The 22,315-nt window shown below is 37.3% G+C and overlaps 2 protein-coding genes and 1 long non-coding RNA gene across 6 annotated transcripts in view; 2 read left to right on the forward strand and 1 right to left on the reverse strand.

Moving 5' to 3' along the window:
- The window catches only part of LOC134754230 (glucose transporter type 1), a 64,118-nt gene extending 54,135 nt beyond the window's left edge, over nt 1–9,983 (forward strand). For 2 of the 4 annotated variants that reach the window (XM_063690402.1, XM_063690404.1), the window contains 5 exons: nt 141–280; nt 1,130–1,202; nt 6,159–6,362; nt 6,513–6,652; nt 9,613–9,983. In XM_063690402.1, coding sequence (XP_063546472.1) covers nt 141–280; nt 1,130–1,202; nt 6,159–6,362; nt 6,513–6,652; nt 9,613–9,838 — 783 coding nt within the window. In that variant the 3' untranslated portion in view covers nt 9,839–9,983. Of the gene's footprint in view, nt 1–140; nt 281–1,129; nt 1,203–6,158; nt 6,363–6,512; nt 6,657–7,867; nt 7,981–9,612 lie in introns of those variants that run through there. The other 2 variants (XM_063690403.1, XM_063690405.1) reach the window with 2 other exon arrangements.
- LOC134754341 (deformed epidermal autoregulatory factor 1) overlaps nt 1–21,627 on the forward strand; it is a 209,317-nt gene extending 187,690 nt beyond the window's left edge. Inside the window, exon 6 of the mRNA XM_063690620.1 lies at nt 21,474–21,627. The gene's annotated coding sequence lies outside the window, so the exon portion shown is untranslated. The remainder of the gene's footprint in view (nt 1–21,473) is intronic.
- Nucleotides 1–22,315, reverse strand: part of LOC134754517 (uncharacterized) — a 197,784-nt gene that overhangs the window by 173,779 nt on the left and 1,690 nt on the right. The window lies entirely within an intron of this gene.

The following is a 22,315-nucleotide window of genomic DNA, read 5'->3' on the forward strand; positions in this document are numbered from 1 at the left end:
CTTACCAATTTTCAATCTGTCGGTCACGTGACTCGAAATCTGTCGCGAATTTAACATTTTTTCCCCATCACAAAAGGTGCACAGCGCCGCTAAAGAAGTTTTGACTTCAAAATTTGCCTATAACCGAACTTTTTTCCCAGGTGTTTTATTACTCAACGTCACTGTTCACATCCTCGGGACTCACGGAGGAGGCGGCCAAGTTCGCCACCATGGGCATCGGCGCCATCATGGTCGGCATGACCCTCGTATCACTGCCACTTATGGATCGCACTGGACGGAGGTAAAGAAGTAAAGATTAACCAATTCCGCGCTAATCACGACATGTTGTCGTTTTGCCTCTACGAACCATTTCTGCTGCATACCGGGAAACCCATGTTATCGGCTACGACGTAGCGCTACAACCGTAGCTCAGCGGTGAATGTGTTAACCATCGACAAAGGTGAGTCGCAACCCTGCGAATACTATCACGATCCGTAAATTCTAGGTTCTTACCACCAGTGAGTGTGTGGCTCCTGATTGTTACAACTTTACATTAAGAGATAGAGTCTAACCAAGAAAAATCTGCAGAGATTTTACCAGCACACGCAGTGCAGGCACAGGGCGGACACGTTATACATCAAAAATCACTTGCGTTTCTATGTGTGAACGGCACGTCTGTACACGCGTCATGCGTCATAGTGTAACTTGCTTAAAAGCAGTACTGAGCGGCCGGCGAACGGCCGTCAATCTGCTGTCGCGGGGCGAGGTAATTCGAGTCGGGGCGGGGCGGTGCGTGGCCGTTCTGTATGATAATACTATTACTTATTCTGTGGTGCAGGTGTCATTTTAAACGTCAAACTTTTATGTAATTATGACGTATAAATAACACTGGCTCTGCGTGTGCTGTCAAAATCTCTTATATTTACATTGATGTGCAAGAGAAAGAGTAGTGTAATAAACAGTTTATTTTACTTTCGGCAAGAGGAACAAGATAATATAAGGGAAAACAAGTGCTTTCCTAAGGCGGGATACCACCAGTGAGCGGCACAACCATATATAGTGTAAATTGGCTTGTGCCGCACACTGGTGGAATGCCGCCCATACCCCGGTGACTATTATATAATTGACCCTATAACTGTTTTGCTTCCAGGACCCTTCACCTGTACGGGCTCGGCGGCATGTTCATCTTTTCAATCTTCATTACAATTTCATTTTTAATAAAGGTGTGTTCATTAAGGTTTCGACGCGGTAGGGAAATCCGTCCTAACATCTCGGCCACGAAACGCTCCGAGCGTGCATGTGGTTAAAACCGACTGAATAGAAATCATCGTCTTGTAGCCGTTAGGGGATGATGATTTCTACTTTTATTCTTTTTTTAAATGTTACTCGTAAATACAAACACAGGAGAGAACAGACTATGCCAAAAATACATGTGGCTTGCCATTTCCAACATACATTTTGATAAAATGATCCTTATTACACATGAAACATGAAGCACCAAGACCATTCTATCAAAATTTCTGTTAGAATTTCAGATAAAATGATCGTTATCGTACTTGAAGGATAAGGTGTATGTATGTACAAGGACCCTTTCCTGATGGAAAGCCACAAATACAAAGGAAGGAGAAATTGCCACGACATGTGTTAGCGTGCACGATCGGAGCGTGCGATCCGTGGCCGTCGGGTTAAGGATGACTCACGCTCGACTGGTCCCGGTCCACTTCTTTTTCTATGGTAGGTGACCGGTAATCATGTAATGCTTTCTATATAAAACGAAGCGTCGAATGCCTCAGTCCGGATCCGGGCCGCTCTAACTTGAGTCATCCTTCAGACTAATTGGAAGAATAACAAAGCGAAATTTTAATCAAATTTTATTCAAATTTACGACTTATTTATGGAATAGTATTTTTACATAAGTATACAATATCACAAGGGTTCTCCGCGTAAATGACATTATACTATTAATTAAGAGCTAAAAAATATCATCAAATGTTACATTGATTTTATCCTAAAGATGTTTATCACTCTGAAAAAGAGCGATCGGTACTCGGTAGTAAATATTAACCATTGACTTAAACTAGTAATTTAAAAACAGTAGGTACAACTTGCAGATAAGTTTTAAATAAGATGAACCATCATCCTTTGGAGTCAACGAAATGAGAAAAGTTTTAGAGTATAACTAGGTTACCTAGTTGGATGTAGCCAATTTACTGGAGTATTTGAATCCTTTTGAATATAAGTTTATTTTCGTTTGCTGCATAATATGCATTCAATTCAAGTTAAATAAATTTAAGTTTTATACCTGATATATAAACGGACGTTAGTTGGGTAATTTCAAGAAAACCCTGTGAACATATATTTACTTCGTTACACGCGTTTTAATATTATATTTTGAATACATTACATTTTATGTGAATCGTTCGTATTTTAGGACATATCAAAAGTAAATTTTAACAAAAATGTTCAATACAATAAAAAGAAAACATATTTCAAAATAGTGTTCCTGCTATTTGGTCGTCTTCTATTCTATGGGGTTTGACTTTCTGGCCAATAGAGGTTGAGAGTCATAAATGTGTTAATTAAAATAATATTGTATATAGCGAAATCATTACAAAATACCGATACTACAGGTCTATCACTTATCTTAGATAGTTAACTACTTATTGGAGGTCTTTGTAGAACATATTCGAAGTAAATAATACTTAAACTAAGGTACATATTCCACTTACAGAAGATCGGTAGAGCAGAAGGAGTGAAACTCTTCCTTTCTGACGCTGCGTCTTACGTAAGCGAACAACTCGCGAATGCGAAGCGGCGCGGCCGGTCGCGACGAGATCGCCCACGTAGGACACTTCTATAGGTACCAAAGGATTGATTCACCGCGCGCCGTATCGCGTTCGCGTTTTGTTCGCCTACGTAGTACGCTGCGTGACTGTGTCTGAACGTGCATTTACAAATGTGCCATTTTCAACCAAAAGGGTACTTATTGTCGCTTGTCAGTAAGGCGCTATTTCCATATAGCTTCAATTAGAAATCAACCTTATCAACAAGCGACAATGTGGTATACCTTTAGGTTGAAAACGTCACAGGTACAAGAGTTGCTTTATGACGGTCTTCCCTACATTAAATTGTACGTGCCGGTCTTCCCCACATTGACCTCCGTTAAAATCCCAGACTAAGTACGCCATACTTGGAAACCACCGCGCAACTATTTAACTAACCTTCTGAGTTAAGTGACAGAGCTGTAGCATGACTACTCCTTATTTTAAATAATTTAAGCTAGATTAAGTATAGAAGTCGTTTTAGTTTAAATTAGTAGACTTAAATATCACTAGTCAGTCTCTGAGCAGTAGTTATTTAACCACAAAATAATGTTACAACTATATTTATCTACCTATCCCTAAATTTTATAGTACGGTGCTTAAAACTCATTAGCGACTGACTATATACCTCGACTAAAAGCACTGGATTAAAAAAAAAATTGTTTTGCTAGCGTTCCGTTGTCTGTTTTTGACTGATTGACAGATCATGCAATAGTTAGGTCACTCGCTTTACTAGATTTTCTAATATTAGAAATTGAGTTCCATATGGAATCCTTTTCAACTTACTACTCAAAATTAGCACTCGCAGCAAAAACAACTTTGCTCTATTGTTTCTCAAATAACTATTAAACATCAAACTGCAAAGGAACGCTAGACCCCTCAATGCATCAGTAATCTAAAGCTTCAGCACGCTTCAATGTCGCTTCAAATCATCTCCATCAGTACCATGTCTGATTGTCGTATACTTAACTGCTGGTGGTTTCAGGGTATTCTGGTGATTAAAGGGATGTATCAACTCGTCATCAGATTAGCCTGTATTGCCGGTAGACTCTTGACTTTTGGAGTTCTAAAATAACTAATCAAACAAGCTCTTAAAACCTCAGGGATAAAACCTGTTGAAGAGATGGAAGTCAAATAAGGAGACGTAATTGAACGAGGTATAAAAACGAAACATAAAGAATAAGGGCTTGTTAGATTATTCATAATGATCTGAGAAAAAGTGCGTCAAAAGTGTGTATATCCAGTTATTCAAGACAACAATCTATTATGAAAATCGCTGTGCTTAAAAAAATGATATAAGTAACTATTGATGAGAACAGAAATGTTATTGACCACATATGTAAGTATTAAAAGGCCCTTCACTTGGAACATCAACGTTTATTATTTGACTGTTTGTTCCTTATCACTTTCTCGGATAACTTCTCTTAAATTCAGAGACAATGATGATATAATTTTGACGCGCGACGGCGCTTTGGTACAATTACAGGACTTCTCCCAAAAAAACTGGATAAATCTCCGACCAATCGTCAAAAACGGCTCATAATTGAGGCAGTCGCACTCAAAAATGGCGATAAACGTACAAAGGAGTACACGCTTTTGACCAGTCACCGCATGCACGCCCCATTTTCTTATTTTCTCACCTTTATTTGCTTACGCTTCGCCAGCCCCCCCAATCTGCGACTTTCCTAGCACCGGAGCAGGCGTCTCGGTAGGAAAGGAAAATTGATCAAATAAACATCACACACTGCACCACACGCCACAACGATTGAAAAAGAAATTGGACGCTCTAGCACGCGTAAAGTTTGATCGTGAATGCTGAGGATAAGTACGTAGGTTTGTTGTTGGACAAGATCGGACACATAATTTCATGTTTTCTTAGAGTCGAGTCACAACATGCTAACTCTAAACAGACTAGTTTTCCTAAGCTTGTATTTATTGAACACTCTGTATCTGTATGAACAATTTAATAAGAGCCGAGATAATTTTCAGAGCAAACTTAGATCTAGTTGATTCTAAGTTGTAAAGTTAATTTAGGTTCAATATTGGATGTCGGATCAATTCCGCTTCAGTCGGATTCAGTAATTTTATCATCTTCAGCTTTTCGTTTTTCGATCTTGTCCTAAAAATTACTTCAGCAAAAACACACTACGTTCTTATTGCACCTTCCACAGCTCAGCATTCAAGATTGCCGGCAGATACTTAAAGACACTAACACTGCTTACAAGCAGATACCACCTTCACATATAGCAAGCGATGGCGTTACTTCACTGTTATATAACCAGGGTTGTTATGGTGTCCCTGTCCTTAAATGTCGTTTGCTGTCTGATAGTAATCTTGATTATTAAGATTTTTGAGACTTCATTGGGAAATTTTTAAAGATACCCATTTTCCTTTCGAATGCTTGTTACATTTCATTTTATTAGAATAAAAAAAGAACCCCTCGATTCTAAATAGAAGAATAAAAGATTACGACTGTTTTGGAATTAAAGTAAAAAAAACCCACATATTTTCAGAACTTAGCAATGAAATCACTGTGTCCATCAAAATTTTTTTTGGAGATTTGTGCGTACTTAAGGGTAACGTCTTTCACAAGTTAAAAAGGGACCCTATCAAAAGGGGTCACTTTTTAACTTCCGAAAGAAAATAGTAGATTCTTTTTAAATTCCCAAGTTTAAAAAATCTTTACCCACATAATAAGGATTACCATTTGATAGTTTTTGACAAATTTTATTCAGTGACCGAAGGTTTACCTCGCTTTCTCTACTATTAAAGTGAGAACATTATTTTCGCCACTGAATAAACTGCTCCGGACTTTACAGTGCCATCCCTAACCCAATCCTTATTTACGAACTTAGTTTGAATGTCTTTGTAACGTTTTTGTAGCAATTCCTTCGAAGTAATTTTAAAATTTGCGTCATAACTGTTGTGGTTTCTGTAAGTATGAATAGAGTCCGACCAAGCTAACTCTGCACATACTTTGTTGTGATAGAGTGAGGAGGGTCACTGTAATCGTGTAATTGGCATAAAAATATCACGTCTATAATGGTACCTCCACACTTTATCACGTAAAAAGTTGGTGCAGAGTTAGCTAAGACGGACTGAAAAAAGTTTAAAGGGGCAGGAGTTTCTTGTTGAGAATTGTTCCCTGAAGGATCCGGACCAGCAAAGTCGACTTAAATAAAACGTAAATGATCTGAGGATTTACATAAATTTTACCACCTATTCCTCCCATCCCCCGTAACAACCTGGATTATAAATGCACATAAACATCGTGCGTGATGTGTATCTTGATCAGCCGATCGGTGCAGGAAAGAATACGATTCTACGCACTGATAGGAGTTCTTTGGTTATGTACAGGAAATGATTGACTGGATGAGTTACCTGTCCGTGGTCTCCACGCTGAGTTTCGTGGTGTTCTTCGCCGTGGGCCCAGGCTCGATACCGTGGCTGATCACGGCGGAGCTGTTCTCGCAGGGGCCGCGGCCTAGCGCCATGGCCATCGCTGTGCTGGTCAATTGGATGGCCAACTTTGTCGTCGGCATCGGTTTCCCTAGCATGAAGGTTAGTGATCACTAAATAGGAATTGCACACCCCATTCAGTTCATTTCTTATAGTCTTCGGGCTGTTTAAGTTTAGACTTTCTTGTATTGTTATAATTGACTGTAAAGTTTTTATACTTGACATTAACATGTTATTTTTTCTATTTTTCAGGCGCTACTGGAAAACTATACATTCCTGCCTTTTAGTGTATTCCTTGCAATTTTTTGGATATTTACGTATAAAAAAGTTCCTGAGACGAAAAATAAGACGTTCGAAGAAATTTTGGCGCTCTTTAGAAACTCCAACGGGAGGTGAGTGTGGCACAGTTTCAACTTCACTTTAAAACCTTTTTTCTAGACACTACATTGCACTGTTGTATGATGGAACCCGTTAGTAACTACTTTGATATACATTTTCTAAAGATTTATTATAAAAAATAATTTTGATTGAACCATAAGACGGTTCAATTGTAAGCGTGCATGAGAATATTGCAAGTGGCACCGAGAGATGGCGCCCCTTCTCGTGTCATATTAAGATAAGCTTTTTCCTTACACCATTACGGTTAAATTAGGATCACGAAGAAAAGTGGGGACACTGTCTACAGTTAGAAATGGAATTACGCTTTTAGTCTGATCCTTTATAGTTATAATACTTTTATGATAAGTAATTAATTAACCATACAAGTGAGCCTTTTATATCAAATCAATTCTACTTGATACAAAGTTGTTAAAAACGGACTCCATCATACTCCAAATAACATAAATGTAATGTCAGTTGATATCATACTCCATCCATAGGCACGCGTTGCACTATGTGATCACATAACTTCTGTGAAACCGGAATGTATTATTTTATCTATATCGCAATACTTTGTACATAAGTCCCACTGTAATAATATTAATAATATTGATGTTTGACAGCTGAAAGTTATTCAAAACAAAGTCATGCAGTCGCTCCCTAACGCATATGTTCTGTTTAGTTTTTGTAAGGTTGAACATTTTGCGAAACTGACTGAGCTTGTGTCAATTTTTTCTGGCATATGATGTATTGGCCGGTCAGTGACAGTTTAAAATAATACCTACTTGGTTCTTTACCGCAATTCTAATTTTGCTGCGGACTTTTTGGCCACCGAAATTAGAATGTTTCGTTTCCCAAATTTTGCTTACAATGTGTAAGACGGACAAGGAAATTTTCCAAAAAAAATAAAAATGCAAACGATGTATCGCAATTCTAATTTTGCTGCGGACTTTTGGCCACCGAAATCAGAATGTTTTGTATTCCAAATTTTGCTCTCTCAAAGCGGAATTTTCGGGCACTGCAATTTGATGTTTCACAGTCCTGGAAATTTTTGGTATCTTTTGCTGGACTATAACATCGTCAGGTGGCAACCGAAACCCACTAAATGCATAAAAATAATCAAATTAAAAATCAACCTTGATTTTTTTATACGATTCACCATGGCTCTGAATTTGTGGTAGTAATCACTTGAGTTTTGGTTGTCACCTGACGATATGTGGGACGGACAGGGACAGTTTCCGCGACAGCCGGCTGTACGGCAGCATGATGAACTGCGTGAATGCGTTGGAGCAGCAGCTGCCGCCGCCACCGCCGGCGCCCGTCGACGAGAAACACGACTCGCGTGAGTACTGAGGGCCTACCGCGAACACCGAAGTTTACAAATTGCGGGCATCTTTCTCTGTCACTAATTCGTTAAAGAGAAAGATGCCCGCAATTTGCGAACTTTGGTGTCCGCGGTAGGTGTGTCGCAAAGAGATGAATGGAATGAATGGACCCTTACGCTTTATGCATTTTTTCCTAACCAGAATGAAAGGTACAATTGAGGGCCGAGGAGGCTTGAACTCACTAAAAGTGTATTTAGAAAGGACTGATTCTACTGATCCTTCTTTAAAACCAACTTATGTCAATAATTTTTAGAAATAGAAAAGAAAGTTCATTAATTTTATATATTAACCGCCAAAATAAATCAGTAAAAGCTGAACTGGCTTCTGCTAATATCATTTTATCATTCATTATTTTATAGGTTGCAATTTAAATGAAGAAACAGTCGAAAACCGAACTTCAAATCTTGTATGAATGGAACGCTTTCTCAAATTTTTAATAGCATATTATATTATATATGCATACTTCATTATGACGTATTTTCATCACGACTCCGATTGTCGCGTAGCACTAAGCACTGATACTTACAAATGTGCAAGTTGCGAAAAGTTTCGAAAAATTTGAATAAGTTCTCGGAAATTTCAGGAAAATAGCACAGGAAACAAAGAAAACTTTCATTTAAAAAATGGGAAATTTCGATCCCCATACGAAACTATGAGAAGTTTCCTAAACTTTCCGAAACTTTCCGAACTTTCAGACAGCACATCAGTACTCATACTCATTTGTCTTCATTTCCATAATAAAGAATACAGATGTAATATAGATTCCGATGCCAAAAAAAGAAAGATCGATTGTGGACGTGGAACGACCTGTTTCATTGTATACTGCATATAAATGTTTCATTGTGAGACTAGGGGTGTTTTTAAAAATAAAATAAAAAAACTGCACCAGAGTGAACGAAATTTAAAAATCATTAAATTTTAATTTCATTGTGTACGATTGTTCAACGTTCGACAACTAACCCTACTAATACGGTCAAGTAATTAGATTTATGTGCCATTGAAAACAATGACAATAATAAGAGATACCTAGCAACTTTCATATCGTATGTCAATATGATAATAGGGATGATGAATTTTATAACAAAATCTAGTAAAATAGACTGGTCATTTCCTAATTTATCACAATAATGTGGATATTAAAATAGTATATGGAAATGATAAAAAAATACATGATCTAAAAGTTTTAAAAATTAGTTTTTTTTTTTAACTTCTAAAAAGAAATAAAATAAAGATACCATTCGATTCGATAAACGCAATATTTCACCGACAAAATCGCAATTTTACTTATTTTCCATACATTCGATGATCTCAGTGACCTTGACGTCACGTTCACTTATGGTTTTGTTAGGAGCGTTTCGCAAATGAAGTACGACTGTCGGACTTTAACTATCATTTCTGACTTCTGTATTGCTAATATAAAAATTTGTCATCAAGCCTATTGATGAGGTACGAAGTGGCACAGAAATCAAATTCCTTTATTGCATTTTAGGAGTTACGTGTTCTAAAATTTTACTCAAACAGAACAAGTCCCATTGAAGCTAACCCATTTTAGGGTATTAATTAATCGAAAATATTTCTCAAACTTTCAGTATCAGAGCAATCATCGGGTGCGGGCGACGCGGGCCGCCCACCTCCGCCCCTCCCGCCGCCCCGTTTTCCGGCCCCGGGCAACGTCTGACAATGGGATCCACCCGCGCGCGCGCCGCTCGTCGCTCCCATAAAGGCCGCTGCCAACTTCTTGTTTCATGGACTGAGGCGCAATGCAGCCCGTGCCCCTATCACCACACAACAAATGTTCTAAATCTATGTGATTAGGTATAATAGGCTAAGTCACGAGCGTTAGCGTTAGAGAGGGCGGAGAGTTCTGCTTTAGTTGCGGAGTGACGTGAAGTCTCACATGGCGACCCTATGTGAACGTTTACACATATATTTCTTTAGCAGTCTTTTATTACCAGCAAACCGAAGAAGAATAAATGATGTTAAACCCTTGCGTAACTTTTAATGTTATTAAAAGAAGTGCTATTAGAAATTTATAATATACAAAACTATTTTTTTTTTCACAAGTACTTTTATATTATTTTGAATCTAGAACTTAGTTACACACTCAGATACCTATTGGTAGTAATAAGCGTGAGCAGACTGTAAGAAAAAACTAAAATATTGATTGTATTCTAACTTGTTTAAAAAAATCAATGGGGCACGCCATCTAGTGAGATTTCACGGCAGATTTCTTTGACTGTAGCACTATAATATTATGGGTCTTCGCTCTCTGGTTAGTGTCATTTTATGACTCGCATAGGTATAAAGAGCCATGTTGAATAGTATCATGGGAATTTTACTGATGGCTCCACGGTGAGCTAAAGGACTAGCTTCTGATATTTATATTAAAGTTAATAAGGTTAACACCAAAATTATCACTTGTAACGTAAAACACACTGCTGCTTTTGTGATATTCTATATGTTTTGTTACACAAAATCATTGTAATATTTATATTTTTCTGTTATATTTGCGCAACAAAAATAGCAGTGTTTGTTTACTTTTATGTTGCAATTTCTAATTTTGGTGACGTTACCTAATATATAAGAGGCGAATTCATTATAAAAAAAAATAGATTTTTATTGGATACACGTAGGGCGCGGTTTTGATCAGTTATTATTGCCGCACTGGTTATTTGCATATGCCAACTAAATCTATGTAGAAACAATATTATACCAGGTGCGGAGCAGTGGGGAAACTCACACGTATGGATACGATGTAAATATGATGTGACGTTATGTTTTTTTTTTACAATTAGTATTGTTTATTGTGTTTTTGTTCTTTTACTCATTGTTATCACTGTATTAAGTCATATCTCGAAGGAAAGTCTATTAATGTGTGTGCATGTGCGTGTAAGCGAGCGGAATTGACTATTTAATTATCAGCTACACCCGCTACGCTCTGATTTCTGTTCGTTTGTAGTATAGGATAATTTTTTACGTATGTAAGTTTTACGATTTTTATGAAGATTTTTTTTTATGTAATTCTTTTCAAGTACGCCCCTCGTCGGACACACGTTTATATTCTATCAGCCGCGGCTCCTTTGACTGAATATCAGTAGCTTTTTGACTGAACATAATATTCTTAGTAGACCTAGGTAGCTTTTTTCTATCAAAAACAAGATTGACAAAATAAAATATCGACATAACTGTTATCGATGAGTAATCAAAGCAAGCCACAGATAAAAAATAAAACTTGCCGAAATGTTACAAGACTATTAATCAAATGCAAATCGACATATATATTTCCCCTACTACCTACATAGTACCTACCTGACTATAAAAACGAAAAAAAAATTATATATGTAATATATACTCGTAGTTAACTAGTACTCGTAGGTACCCTAAAATCTTTAAAAATTACTAATATATTAAAGAAGACAGGTTACTACTATTTCGCGGTATCAGTGCCGGCCCGAGTCCTTGATGGGTAGAGCGAAATCGGGTTTTGGCGCCCTTCGTTGAAGCTTTTTACCCAAAAGCAAAACGAACCGTATTATGGGCCCGCGTCACACTCGCGTCTTTTAAAACTTATTTTTTTTTCTCATTTGCCATTTTGGCGCCCCCCTTGCCATCCGGCGCCTAGAGCGGCCGCTCCACTTGCTCTACCCTAGATCCGGCCCTGCGCGGTATATATTTTCTTAAAAAATGTTATTTATACTCTACAGAGTTTGGGTATGAACATATTACGTATTGATGGCAGTTAGATATTTCGACATTAAATTTTCTCAATCTCTCGTTTTTGATAGAAAAAGGTCAAAGAACAAGCTCTTTTTATAACACACTCATATTTGCAAGGACGCATATTTTAAAATTTCTCGACTATTACAAGGAATTGAAGTAAATATTAAAAGGTTTACTATACTCTACGTATCTTGTACATATTTTAATATAATAGACTTATCCCAAATAAAATTATAAAGCTTAGTGACTAAAGTTCAAGAGGTGTATTATTTTGTATAAAGTCATGAACTCATTATTACATACTTATAGAAATATTAATTAATAACATTTAAATACTAAAGACAAATGAGAAATTGAAATCTATAAAACAAACGAAATAATCTAGAAACGTTAAGAAATATGCAATTTTGCAAAGTAGAAAGCCACCAAAAAATTGTGGTCCTAGTGAATAAGGGTGTCTCGGGCAGCGCAGGGTAAACCCAAGTAGCAAAGTGACGTTAGCGACGTCATAATGACGTAATAATGATGTCGATGTCATTATGACGTATAAATGCTACCTGGGAAAGGGTGTGGTCCACGTAACATGCCCTTTTACGTCTAAGCCGCGCGAGAATTGTACCTTGTGACCCTTTTTCACTAGGGACACAGGTTTATTAATTAAAATGTTCGCTCAAAATGTTACTTGATGTCCCGTCGAATGAGAATAGGGTTTTTGTAGCATCACTACCCTATCTATATTGAAGGAAAATCTGGAAATGAGAAGGAATATTTCAATTTAGGAAACTTGGCGGGGCGCAACTGAGCTTACGTTTCAAGAAACATTCACTTTGGCAGTGGCGTAGCAAGGCGTGGACGAAGTGGGCCGTCGCTCACGGCCTCGCGCCTCAAGAGGGCCTCGCGCGAGGCCCCTTTGGGCACAGTGAAAGAAAAGGGCCTCGCAGATGCGATTTCGCCTGCGGCTAGATTAGTTCACGCTACACCACTGCACTTTGGTGGAGCCGAGAATGTAGGTTAGCGCTCAGGCACAGAATAAATAATAGTACTAGGTACAGACCTAGGTAACAAAGTGACGTCAGCGACGATATAATGACGCCATAATGACGTCATTTATACGTCATAATGACGTAACGGACGTCATAATGACGTATAAATGCTACCTGGGGAAGATTCACTCTCTAACAAAACGCGTCTATTACGACATATATGACCGCTAGGTGGCGCATGCGCAAACAGGCGTCCGTTCCGTAGCGGTGCGCAGCAATTACTATGGCTAGACCTCAGAACTGGGGGCGGCCGCATGTAACTTGGTTTTTTTTTCACTTTTAGGCAGGATTTTTTCTAATTCTCATAAACTCAGTAAACCACCGTAATAATTGCATGCATCTTCCTCGCGTTGTCCCGGCTTTTGCCACGGCTCATGGGATCCTGGGGTCCGCTTGGCAACGAATCCCGAGAATTGGCGTAGGCACTAGTTTTTACGAAAGCGACTGCCATCTGACCTTCCAACCCAGAGGGTAAACTAGACCTTATTGGGATTAGTCCGGTTTCCTCACGATGTTTTCCTTCACCGAAAAGCGGCTAGTAAATATCAAATGATATTTCGTACATAAGTTCCGAATAAGTCATTGGTACGAGTCACCGTAATAATTGCAATGTATTAAATTTTTTGTACCATGGCAAGTCATTTAATCAAAAGATTAAATTTATACTGACGTCTTAAATATTCTAATGTGGTTATAGTGAATGTGAATATGTACTGTACTACTTTTATTATGGGACTAATACCAAAAATTTAAAAATAAAACATTGGCTTTCGAGATTTCATTTTTACTCCGATAGTAGAAATGGAAGAATAATATTATTACCGATAGGAAAAGATTGATTGCTTGTATAAGATGTGAAAAGTATAAGAAAAAAATCGTGCCCCGACCCCGAGTTTGACTGCCGAAGAAGATTCGGGGCCATTTTATTTAGTAGTACTTAACATAATTTTCAAATGTCAACTTTTGACAACCCGAGCTACCATGATATGTAGTTATATTGTACGGATGCATATAGTTGCATTTGCATTCGCTATCAAATGTGGCTTTCCATCAGAGGAGTGTCCATAGACACATGGAGCATATAAGGAAAGGACCCTTTAGGCATGGAAAGCCACAATTCCGAAGCACGATTTTTTCGTAGACTACACGTCTATTTAGTATTTAATAATCAATGGTGATAGAGGTAAGTGATGCTACATCGGTATATTTATTAGTAAGGGGTTAAGTATTACCACAGGGTTGTAGTCAATTGTTCGTCCACGCATCTGAACACTGCTCAATTCAAATTAAGACTTTGTCTGGTCGGCGTCACCGCCAAATCGGCGTAGCGCCGTACGCATACAATCGTGGGACCCATATCGGATTTGGTCCATTCATATCACCTGTAATGTGAGTCAAATAATCAAAGACTATAGTCATAACCGCATTTTTATATCATTTATTGAGACATTTAAATATTTTCTTAGAAAGTAATCGTATTGTTTGAAGGAATTGTGAATGCAGTGTCTTAAATACGCCTGACCATATTTGATAAACAATTGATTTATTGTAACAATTCATATTACAGGTGACTTTACTGATATGTGGTCTGAGCCGATCGAGATATAGAAGCATGTTCTGTACAAGGGGCGTATGCAAGGGCTAGGCCCACGGAGGTCGCTGACTTCTACAAATATTCTAATTTATATATAAGAATGGCTAGTAGACGTGAGCGCCGACTGTACCTATTTTGCAGCGCCGATTGCGGCGCGTCGTATGCTTCTGTTGCACTGCACGAGCGGCAATTTTTGGTGTAGACGCCGACGACGCTAAATTTCGGCGCGCACGTCTACATATCTTACTGTTTTTAATCAGGACTGCACCCATAGCAATAAAGACCTTGTACGCCCTTTTACACGTCGTCCGGGTTGTATAACAATAAAAAAACAATCCGAAATCGCAGTGGGTCACCGTGGACAGCCCGTTTCCGTAATCTGTCTCCTTCACAAAACCATAAAATACGTGTGGGGGACAACCACGGCACTAGAATAAGTTACACTTGACAATATGAAATAAACCGATTTAATTTGTAACATTTAAGAACCAGTATCAAAGGTCACAAAGCCACACTTATTGGAATATGGACCTAAAGTCGTATTAATGAGGTTCGTTTTGGGAAGGGTTTGCGGCGTTTGGGGCTGGGTTAATCTCGAATAGGTTTATTCGTCGGGAAGTAAACATTGTAAGACTGGCAAAGATATTTGTGGTCAAGATTTCAGTTTAATTATACATTTTATTTACACTCAAGTTATGAGAAGACATGTGTTAAGTTTGAAATTTAGTTGTATAAGTTGTAATTTCACAACATGTAAATTTAAGGGAGTTATAAAAAAGACTAAATCAAAAGTAACTGTTCTGCCAGAAACTAGATATGAAACGTTGCTTTTGAGTTCTAATTAATTAAAAAAAATAGATCCTTTACAAAAAAAATATGATTCCCTTTTGCCGACTGTAAAAACCAAAGGACAAATATCTTTGTTGGCCAACTGCGAACATAATGTTATTGCAAGAGCATCGTCAGGCGTGATAGGTTTATCTACTTAATGTGTAAGCTTGGGTGAAGACACTAAGGCCATTTGGGCGTTCCAGGGTTAGCCAACTCGGATTTAACCGTTTGTATACAAGGTTAAATTGTACTGTATAAACGGTTAACTCCGAGTTAGTTGACTAACCCTGGAATGCGCAAGTGGCCCTAACCCCCTCCCTTATTCTGACATTTTTATAAGGATGTATTAGTAAACTATATTCGCTGCTGGCATTTTTAAGGTAAAACCAAAAGGCTGAATCACGCAAAAAATATTTTGTAATTGTTTTATATTCATACAGATTCTAATTAATGATTACTTTCTATGATTTGCGTGTGAAGAAACATGCCGAAAAGAGAAACAGCTGTAACTTATACCTGGGCGACCAATATCAATTGGCGCGAATGCCATTTGGTCTAAAAACGCGCCCAGTCTTTACCCAACTTGCGTAATTGTCGTTACGTTTACTCTTTGTCTTTGAGACTAAACGTATCGATGGATATGTTGATAAATTTATCACACCGACTCACCAGCGAGTGGTCGTCGAAGGAGAAGTGATGCTTAGGCTGTGCATATACCACTATACATATGAATCGATATAACAATAAGATAACCTGAGCCCTCGCTGGAAGCAATAGTTTTAAGGTTTATAAGTTTTTTGGAGTCAACTCCAGTACACAGACGAAATCCCTTCTTCCAAACGTAGTTACCATTAGAATAGACCGTTCAACGAAGGAGCGTGCCCTGATCCCGTGAGGGTTCTGTACAAGTCCTCGTTGGCTAGTTTAAAAGCGCAAAGACAATTTTTGTCGCACAATTTGGCACAAAATCGGCTTTTGCCAAACATAACATCGGCTTTAGGGATGTGTGTGTTTTCACGGCGAATGTACGACTCGGTGTGATTTGATCTCTTTCGTTTAAACCCAGGTAGCAGTGACGTACAAGTGACCTCATAATGACGTCATTTATACGTAACGGACGTCATAATGACGTCTAAATGCTACCTGGGAAATATGTGTTAACACAATTATGTGTTTAAGGATTATCTGAAATATTAAAGCGTGCGTGAACATTACTACTTTCAAACCAGTAAAAGTATTTTGCAAATTATACCGTCTGCAAAAAGAAAAAAGATAGGTTCTGAAATCAGTACTCGTTGATTTGTCTTACCTAAATTTTTTTTAATGGCCACTCATGTTTATATACATGTAATCATTATTCTTTTATTAGAAAAGAGTCTCCCAGTAAAAACTATTAAAAAATTACCACTAATGAGTAAAAAAAAGAAAGATTGCTTTTGTTTAAAATTTGTAAAAAAGCAGTGATACATTTCATACAACGAGTCGTACGCCACCGTAGCTTCGCATGTATGAGAGATAAAATGTAAGTCCTTAGAGTAATGGTTGTATGTGACGAACCCTGAGTCTTTACCCAATTAAGTTTGCAACAAGCAGTCGGTCGCTAGCGTAGTACGTTTAAATTTAAATTTTAGCCGTATGAGTTAAACTTATGCATATACCTACCAAAAATACGAAAAATAGACAAATTTACTTTGTGAAATTGATATCGTTTTATCAAATTGTTCTTCATATTGTTGATTTATAGTGAACAACACAAATCACTTAGTCGGGTGAGTAAAATTTTAGTCAGAAAATAATATGAATTAATGATGAATAATATGAATGATGAAATTACTTTTTTAGTTATATCGATTTTGAATTTTAGTTACTGTCGTTTTCCTTGGTTTAATATAAGTACAGTCGAAGGCAAAAATATCGATCCAGACAAATGGCTCAAAAATATGTGAACACGACTTTATTGTCTAAGGTGCAAGCGCGCGCACATATTTTTGAAACTTTGGGAATGTATATATATTTATGCCCTTGACTGTACAGTCACCTGCAATAATATGTTACTCTCGGCCGCAAAAATATCTGACACGATCTTATTTTATAGAGTTAAAGAGCGTGGTTCATATTTACACACACAAACGCAACGTAGACTGCTAGGCCGTTACTTAAAACTGTTACCGTAAAATTCTATTTAAAAAAAAGTTTTCTTTAGGCCTCCAAGAAAGTTCCTAACGAGTGATAGCTCATTTCTTTCAAGATCTTAAAGCAGCAATATTACTCGCTTCGCTCAGTGCGCAATATACCTTTACGTATTCATCACCTAGCGATTGACTGTCACTCCCTTATGTTTTTATTTTTTTATTACAAAAAGACAAGCATTTAGATTCCCATTATTACAGCACTTATAGCCAAAGTCATCTCACACCAAAGTATATTAAGGGCAGCCTCACACACAACCTAAATGCGATAATGAAATAAAATAACCTAAGAATATCGCGCAGAAGCGACATTAATTTATCCACGAGATCACGCAATATTAAATCGGCGATATCTTTCACGTGCTTTAATTTGCCAGTTGTCATGACTAAGAATACTGAGGGCCTACCGAAAAACACGTCGAAATTTCGTTATCGATATAGAGGCAATAACGAAATTTCGATTTTCACAAGGGCCTGACACTCTTTGATAGAGAAAGATAGTCTTATTGCGATTCCTATAAGAGGGGAGAGAAAATAGTGCCATGCTTTGTCCTTATCACCGACCGGGTGGCATCATAGGTAGGAGGCGATGGCGAAATACCGAAAATTATAAGAATGAAAGAGAAATAAATGCTATACTGCCCAAATTTTATATGAATATTCTTTCTCTTACCTCCGGTCGCTTGGTGGCGCGTCTATAACTACTTGTATATACTATGTCTATGGATTTTCATGTTTTCACGTTGTCTCTGATTGCGTGTTTAGTGCCATTGACAAACAAGTGTGTTTGTGTACAAACTGTCAAAACTAGATTTATCCGATTTTTGCCCTAAGTTCTGGAATGACAATATCCATATATATTAGGGCCAGTTACATTGATTATTGTTAAGGGCGAGCATAACATTTGTTACTTGCACATAGTAACAATTGAAAGAACTCACCAAAAACTATTCAATGTGTAAACAGGCCCCTATGCCAGGTAAAAGGACACATGTAAATTGTAACTGTCTATTTTGCCCCGGGCACAATAAACTATCTTTCTCTTGGCCCATCTGACCTTATTAAAAAAGAAGTTGTAGCTACAGTAAGGACTAATTTAGACGCCGCGTGATCTCGCATGCGACTATAGTTACATTGCGGACTATTGAGGTTACATCCGATTCATCCGACCGATTAAATACCGCAATGTACCTAAAGAAACTATAGTTTGCCAAAGGACTGTCTGATTTCAAACATAGACTGAGAGAATCATACTATCTTTGTCTTACACTAGTACTAGCATATAAAAGAAAAGGATGAGTATGGTTTTTTTGTTCTTATTTACTGCCAATTTGGTTTGACCAACTATATCATGCGAGTTCTCGCACCGTCTATATGAGTAATATGAGCCTAAATGTCGCATAAATATATCAGGATTATTAATTAATAAGCTTGATGACGGTAATGTCGTTTCTGTGGGTATTATTGATTATTCTTATGGTAATATCTAACAAACTAGAATTAGGGGAGCACCGTGATTTCAAATAATATCTCGAGGCTTAGGCAATACGATACTGCCTAGTCTTATAAAAACAATATTCTAAAATGAGTAATAATATTTTTAATGTTAATGTACTTACAAGTATTGAGAGTTTAGTTCGATATTACGTTTTTTTTATGTAATTGTAGTTATATTTTAATTAGTTTAGTGCTTGAACGCGGGGCGGGACTTGGGTGACGGTGCTTGTTTTTGAAAGAATTAAATATTGTAACGAATTTAAAAAGGGGCGTAAGATGATACTAGTACGTTTAAACATCAGCTTTCTAAAACGTTCAGGTGGGGTTAGAAGAATACAGGAGCAATATGAACTAGCACTTACTATGTAATCGTTATGTTCAATTTGCCCCGGGCAAAATTAACAACGATCTTGCCAATTAAAGGGGTCCACTGATTACCAGTCCGCCGGACGATATAATTATCGGCCTGTCAGTTGTTTGGAATTGACAATTTTTTGTTCTAACTGACAGGCCGATATCGTCCGGCGGACTGATAATTAGTGGGCCCTTAAGTCTTTTATAATCTAAAGCGAGGTTTAGACTAGCAAAACTTGCATGCAATTTACGTTACATTGCTGGCTACTAAGGTTAACTGCATTCAAAATTTATCAGATACCGCCATGTAATGAGAATTGCATGCAAGTTGTTGCTAGTCTAAACCTCGCTTTAAAGTGTCTTACAAATCAGATTTACCTACGGCAGATGTTTTTGTTCGTATCTATAGCCCGCTCCAAACTACGCGGCGCGAACGCGAGTGTGGAGTCGATTTCGCTGATTAGCAAACTAGACTCCACGCTCGCGTTCGCGGCTTCGCGCCACGATTCGCGCACGAGTGGGGAGGGCACTTATAATTTCAGAAGATCAAAATAATTTTGAACTGTTAAAGAAAAAGTCGATAAAAATTCAGTTCTCTGTTTTATTTTTAGATAAAATAAGTAACAAGTAACAATTATAGATGGAACGAAGCCAAGTTTAAGTCTAAAGAATACATTTGAGGGGACTGAGTGAGACAAATGATTTTCGGGAAGTCGTGCGCCCGCGTTCTCGTTCTAACCTACGGACAATATTAAGTTTAAGTTGGTGGCAAATCTCAATCGATAAGTTCTAAACTAGATTTATAATGGACCTTCGGGTGTGTAAATAAAGTTTATTTTAGCGTGACGCGAGCAATGCAATTTTAGAGCTGTGAGAGTGAGTGAGTAGCGGAGTTAAGACGTGTTATCTCTAAGATGATATTGTATGTACATATATTACTAATAATAATTTGTAAAATATGATTTAAATATTAAGATAAGTATAATATTCATAAATATGAGATCATTGGTTGATTTATGTTGCGTACGACTGTGTGTTGTTTTTTCAAAGATTAAGTCCATATATCGTATTTTGACGGCTATACACAACAGAAGCGTCTCGATTATTAAGTATGAAATTATATGACAAGGGTCACAGCGCTTATGTTGCATGCCCGAATCGTAAAGCGTACAATATGACATTCGTCTTATAATTCCATACTTTACAACCAGTGTGAACACGCGTATCTTAGGCGGACTGAGCCGTGATGCATTGTTACGCATTTCATGTGGTTCGGCGTTTATACGTTTGTGCGTGGGCATGGGCTTCCAAACATGAAAAATAAAAAATATCAAAACCTTTATATTTTTGGAAGCCTAATGGCATAGTGTCAAAAAAATACATCCAAAAAGATTTGCTCATAATATGTGATTGTGAAAAGAAGTTGAACTTCTTTTTCTAAAACAAAATGCACTTATTACCTGTCTTATTGATTTAAATTAATGTTTGGGGTAAACGTTTCAATTACTGGCACTCTTTTTGATAAGTCCAAAGGATAACACTAATCTAACTGTCAAGAATTTTGAGTGCCAAAAATTAATAAATTGTTTACCTTATTTTAGAAAATAGAAACTTCATAAATTTTGGTATGTACATGCATTATTTGTTCTGATTATAATTTTACTTGATGCCTTAAGCTAAAGTTTAAGGCTTTATCTTATTTTTTTATGATACATGATCTGTTTTAATTCAAATAAAACAATTTAACCCGTTTAAATTGTGTTATTTAAGTAAATGTGTAAATGCGGAAACCGAAATCTAAATGAGATTTTACCGCGACGTCCAAGTGAAGTGGATAGTTATACCTAATAGTAAATGCTATTGATGGTTTATTATTATACTATTATTCCCAGGTAGCAAAGTGACGTCCACGACGTCATAATGACGTAATAATGACGTCATTATAAAGTCATAATGAAGTCTGACGTCATAATAACGTATAAATGCTACCTGGGTTATATTGCAGATGTAGAAGAAATCGCGGAAAAAAGAAATGTACAGCTTTAAAATTGTATTGGTCGGAGGGCTTAGTCTAGTCTGTAATGTACTATATAATGTCTTGATGCCCATCATTGTTGTGAACGTTTGATTTTCAATCGTATTTATTATAGAGTAAGAATCAATTTGGAAATCGTTGCGTAGTAACAAAAAATGTACGAATTCGTCAATTCGTTGTATTTAAGTTAAAACCACTTTATTTGTAAAACTTGTAAAGCCCGACCAGAAATATATGATCATTGTCAAGAGGGCGCTGTTATTCTCATGTATGTGGTGACAGTTCAGTTTAGTATGAAAAATTTAGTTCCAATGAAATTCCGCAATATGGCGCGTGATCATATATTCCTGGTCTTAGTATATTTTAGGCTTCGAAAAATACCAGCCAAGCCAGTCAAGATTGGCCAAAAGTGTTTACATTAATGATAAATGTTTTTGACTTTAAAAAAATTCTAAAGATGATTATACTATCTATAAATATAGGTATTAATCAATATCTTAAATGCATAAACAGCTTAGAGGGACCGGGACTAAATTAGATAAAAGGCAGGACAAGTGCGAGTCGGATTCGCCCACCGAGGGTTCCGTACTTTTTAGTATTTGTTGTTATAGCGACAACAGAAATACAGTTTATGAGATACAGCCTGGTGAGCTGGTGACAGACAGACGGACAGATAGACAGTGGAGTCTTAGTAACAGGGTCCCGTTTTTACCTGGGTACGGAACCCAAAAGCAGCATAAAACGGTTTTAAATGTTAACTTCTACGGAGACAATTTAAAAATCAAGGCATATTTTTATTAGGTAGAAAAGCTAGGTTGTGTAATTTTCCTTTTTGCCAGGAGATATAACAGAATGTAATAGAAGCGCCCAAGCTAACTCTGCACGGCTTTTGCAATGACAGTGTGGCAAATCTAAATGATGTAATTTTGGTCTCATTCGCCCGTGTGTCTCGCTCACGCAAATATAATAAATACATGTACGAACAAGTACGAGCGAAATGCACTCGTGAATGACAACTAAATGACATCA

The sequence above is a fragment of the Cydia strobilella genome, chromosome Z (assembly GCF_947568885.1).
Source record: "Cydia strobilella chromosome Z, ilCydStro3.1, whole genome shotgun sequence".
Classification (NCBI taxonomy): Eukaryota; Metazoa; Arthropoda; class Insecta; order Lepidoptera; family Tortricidae; genus Cydia; species Cydia strobilella.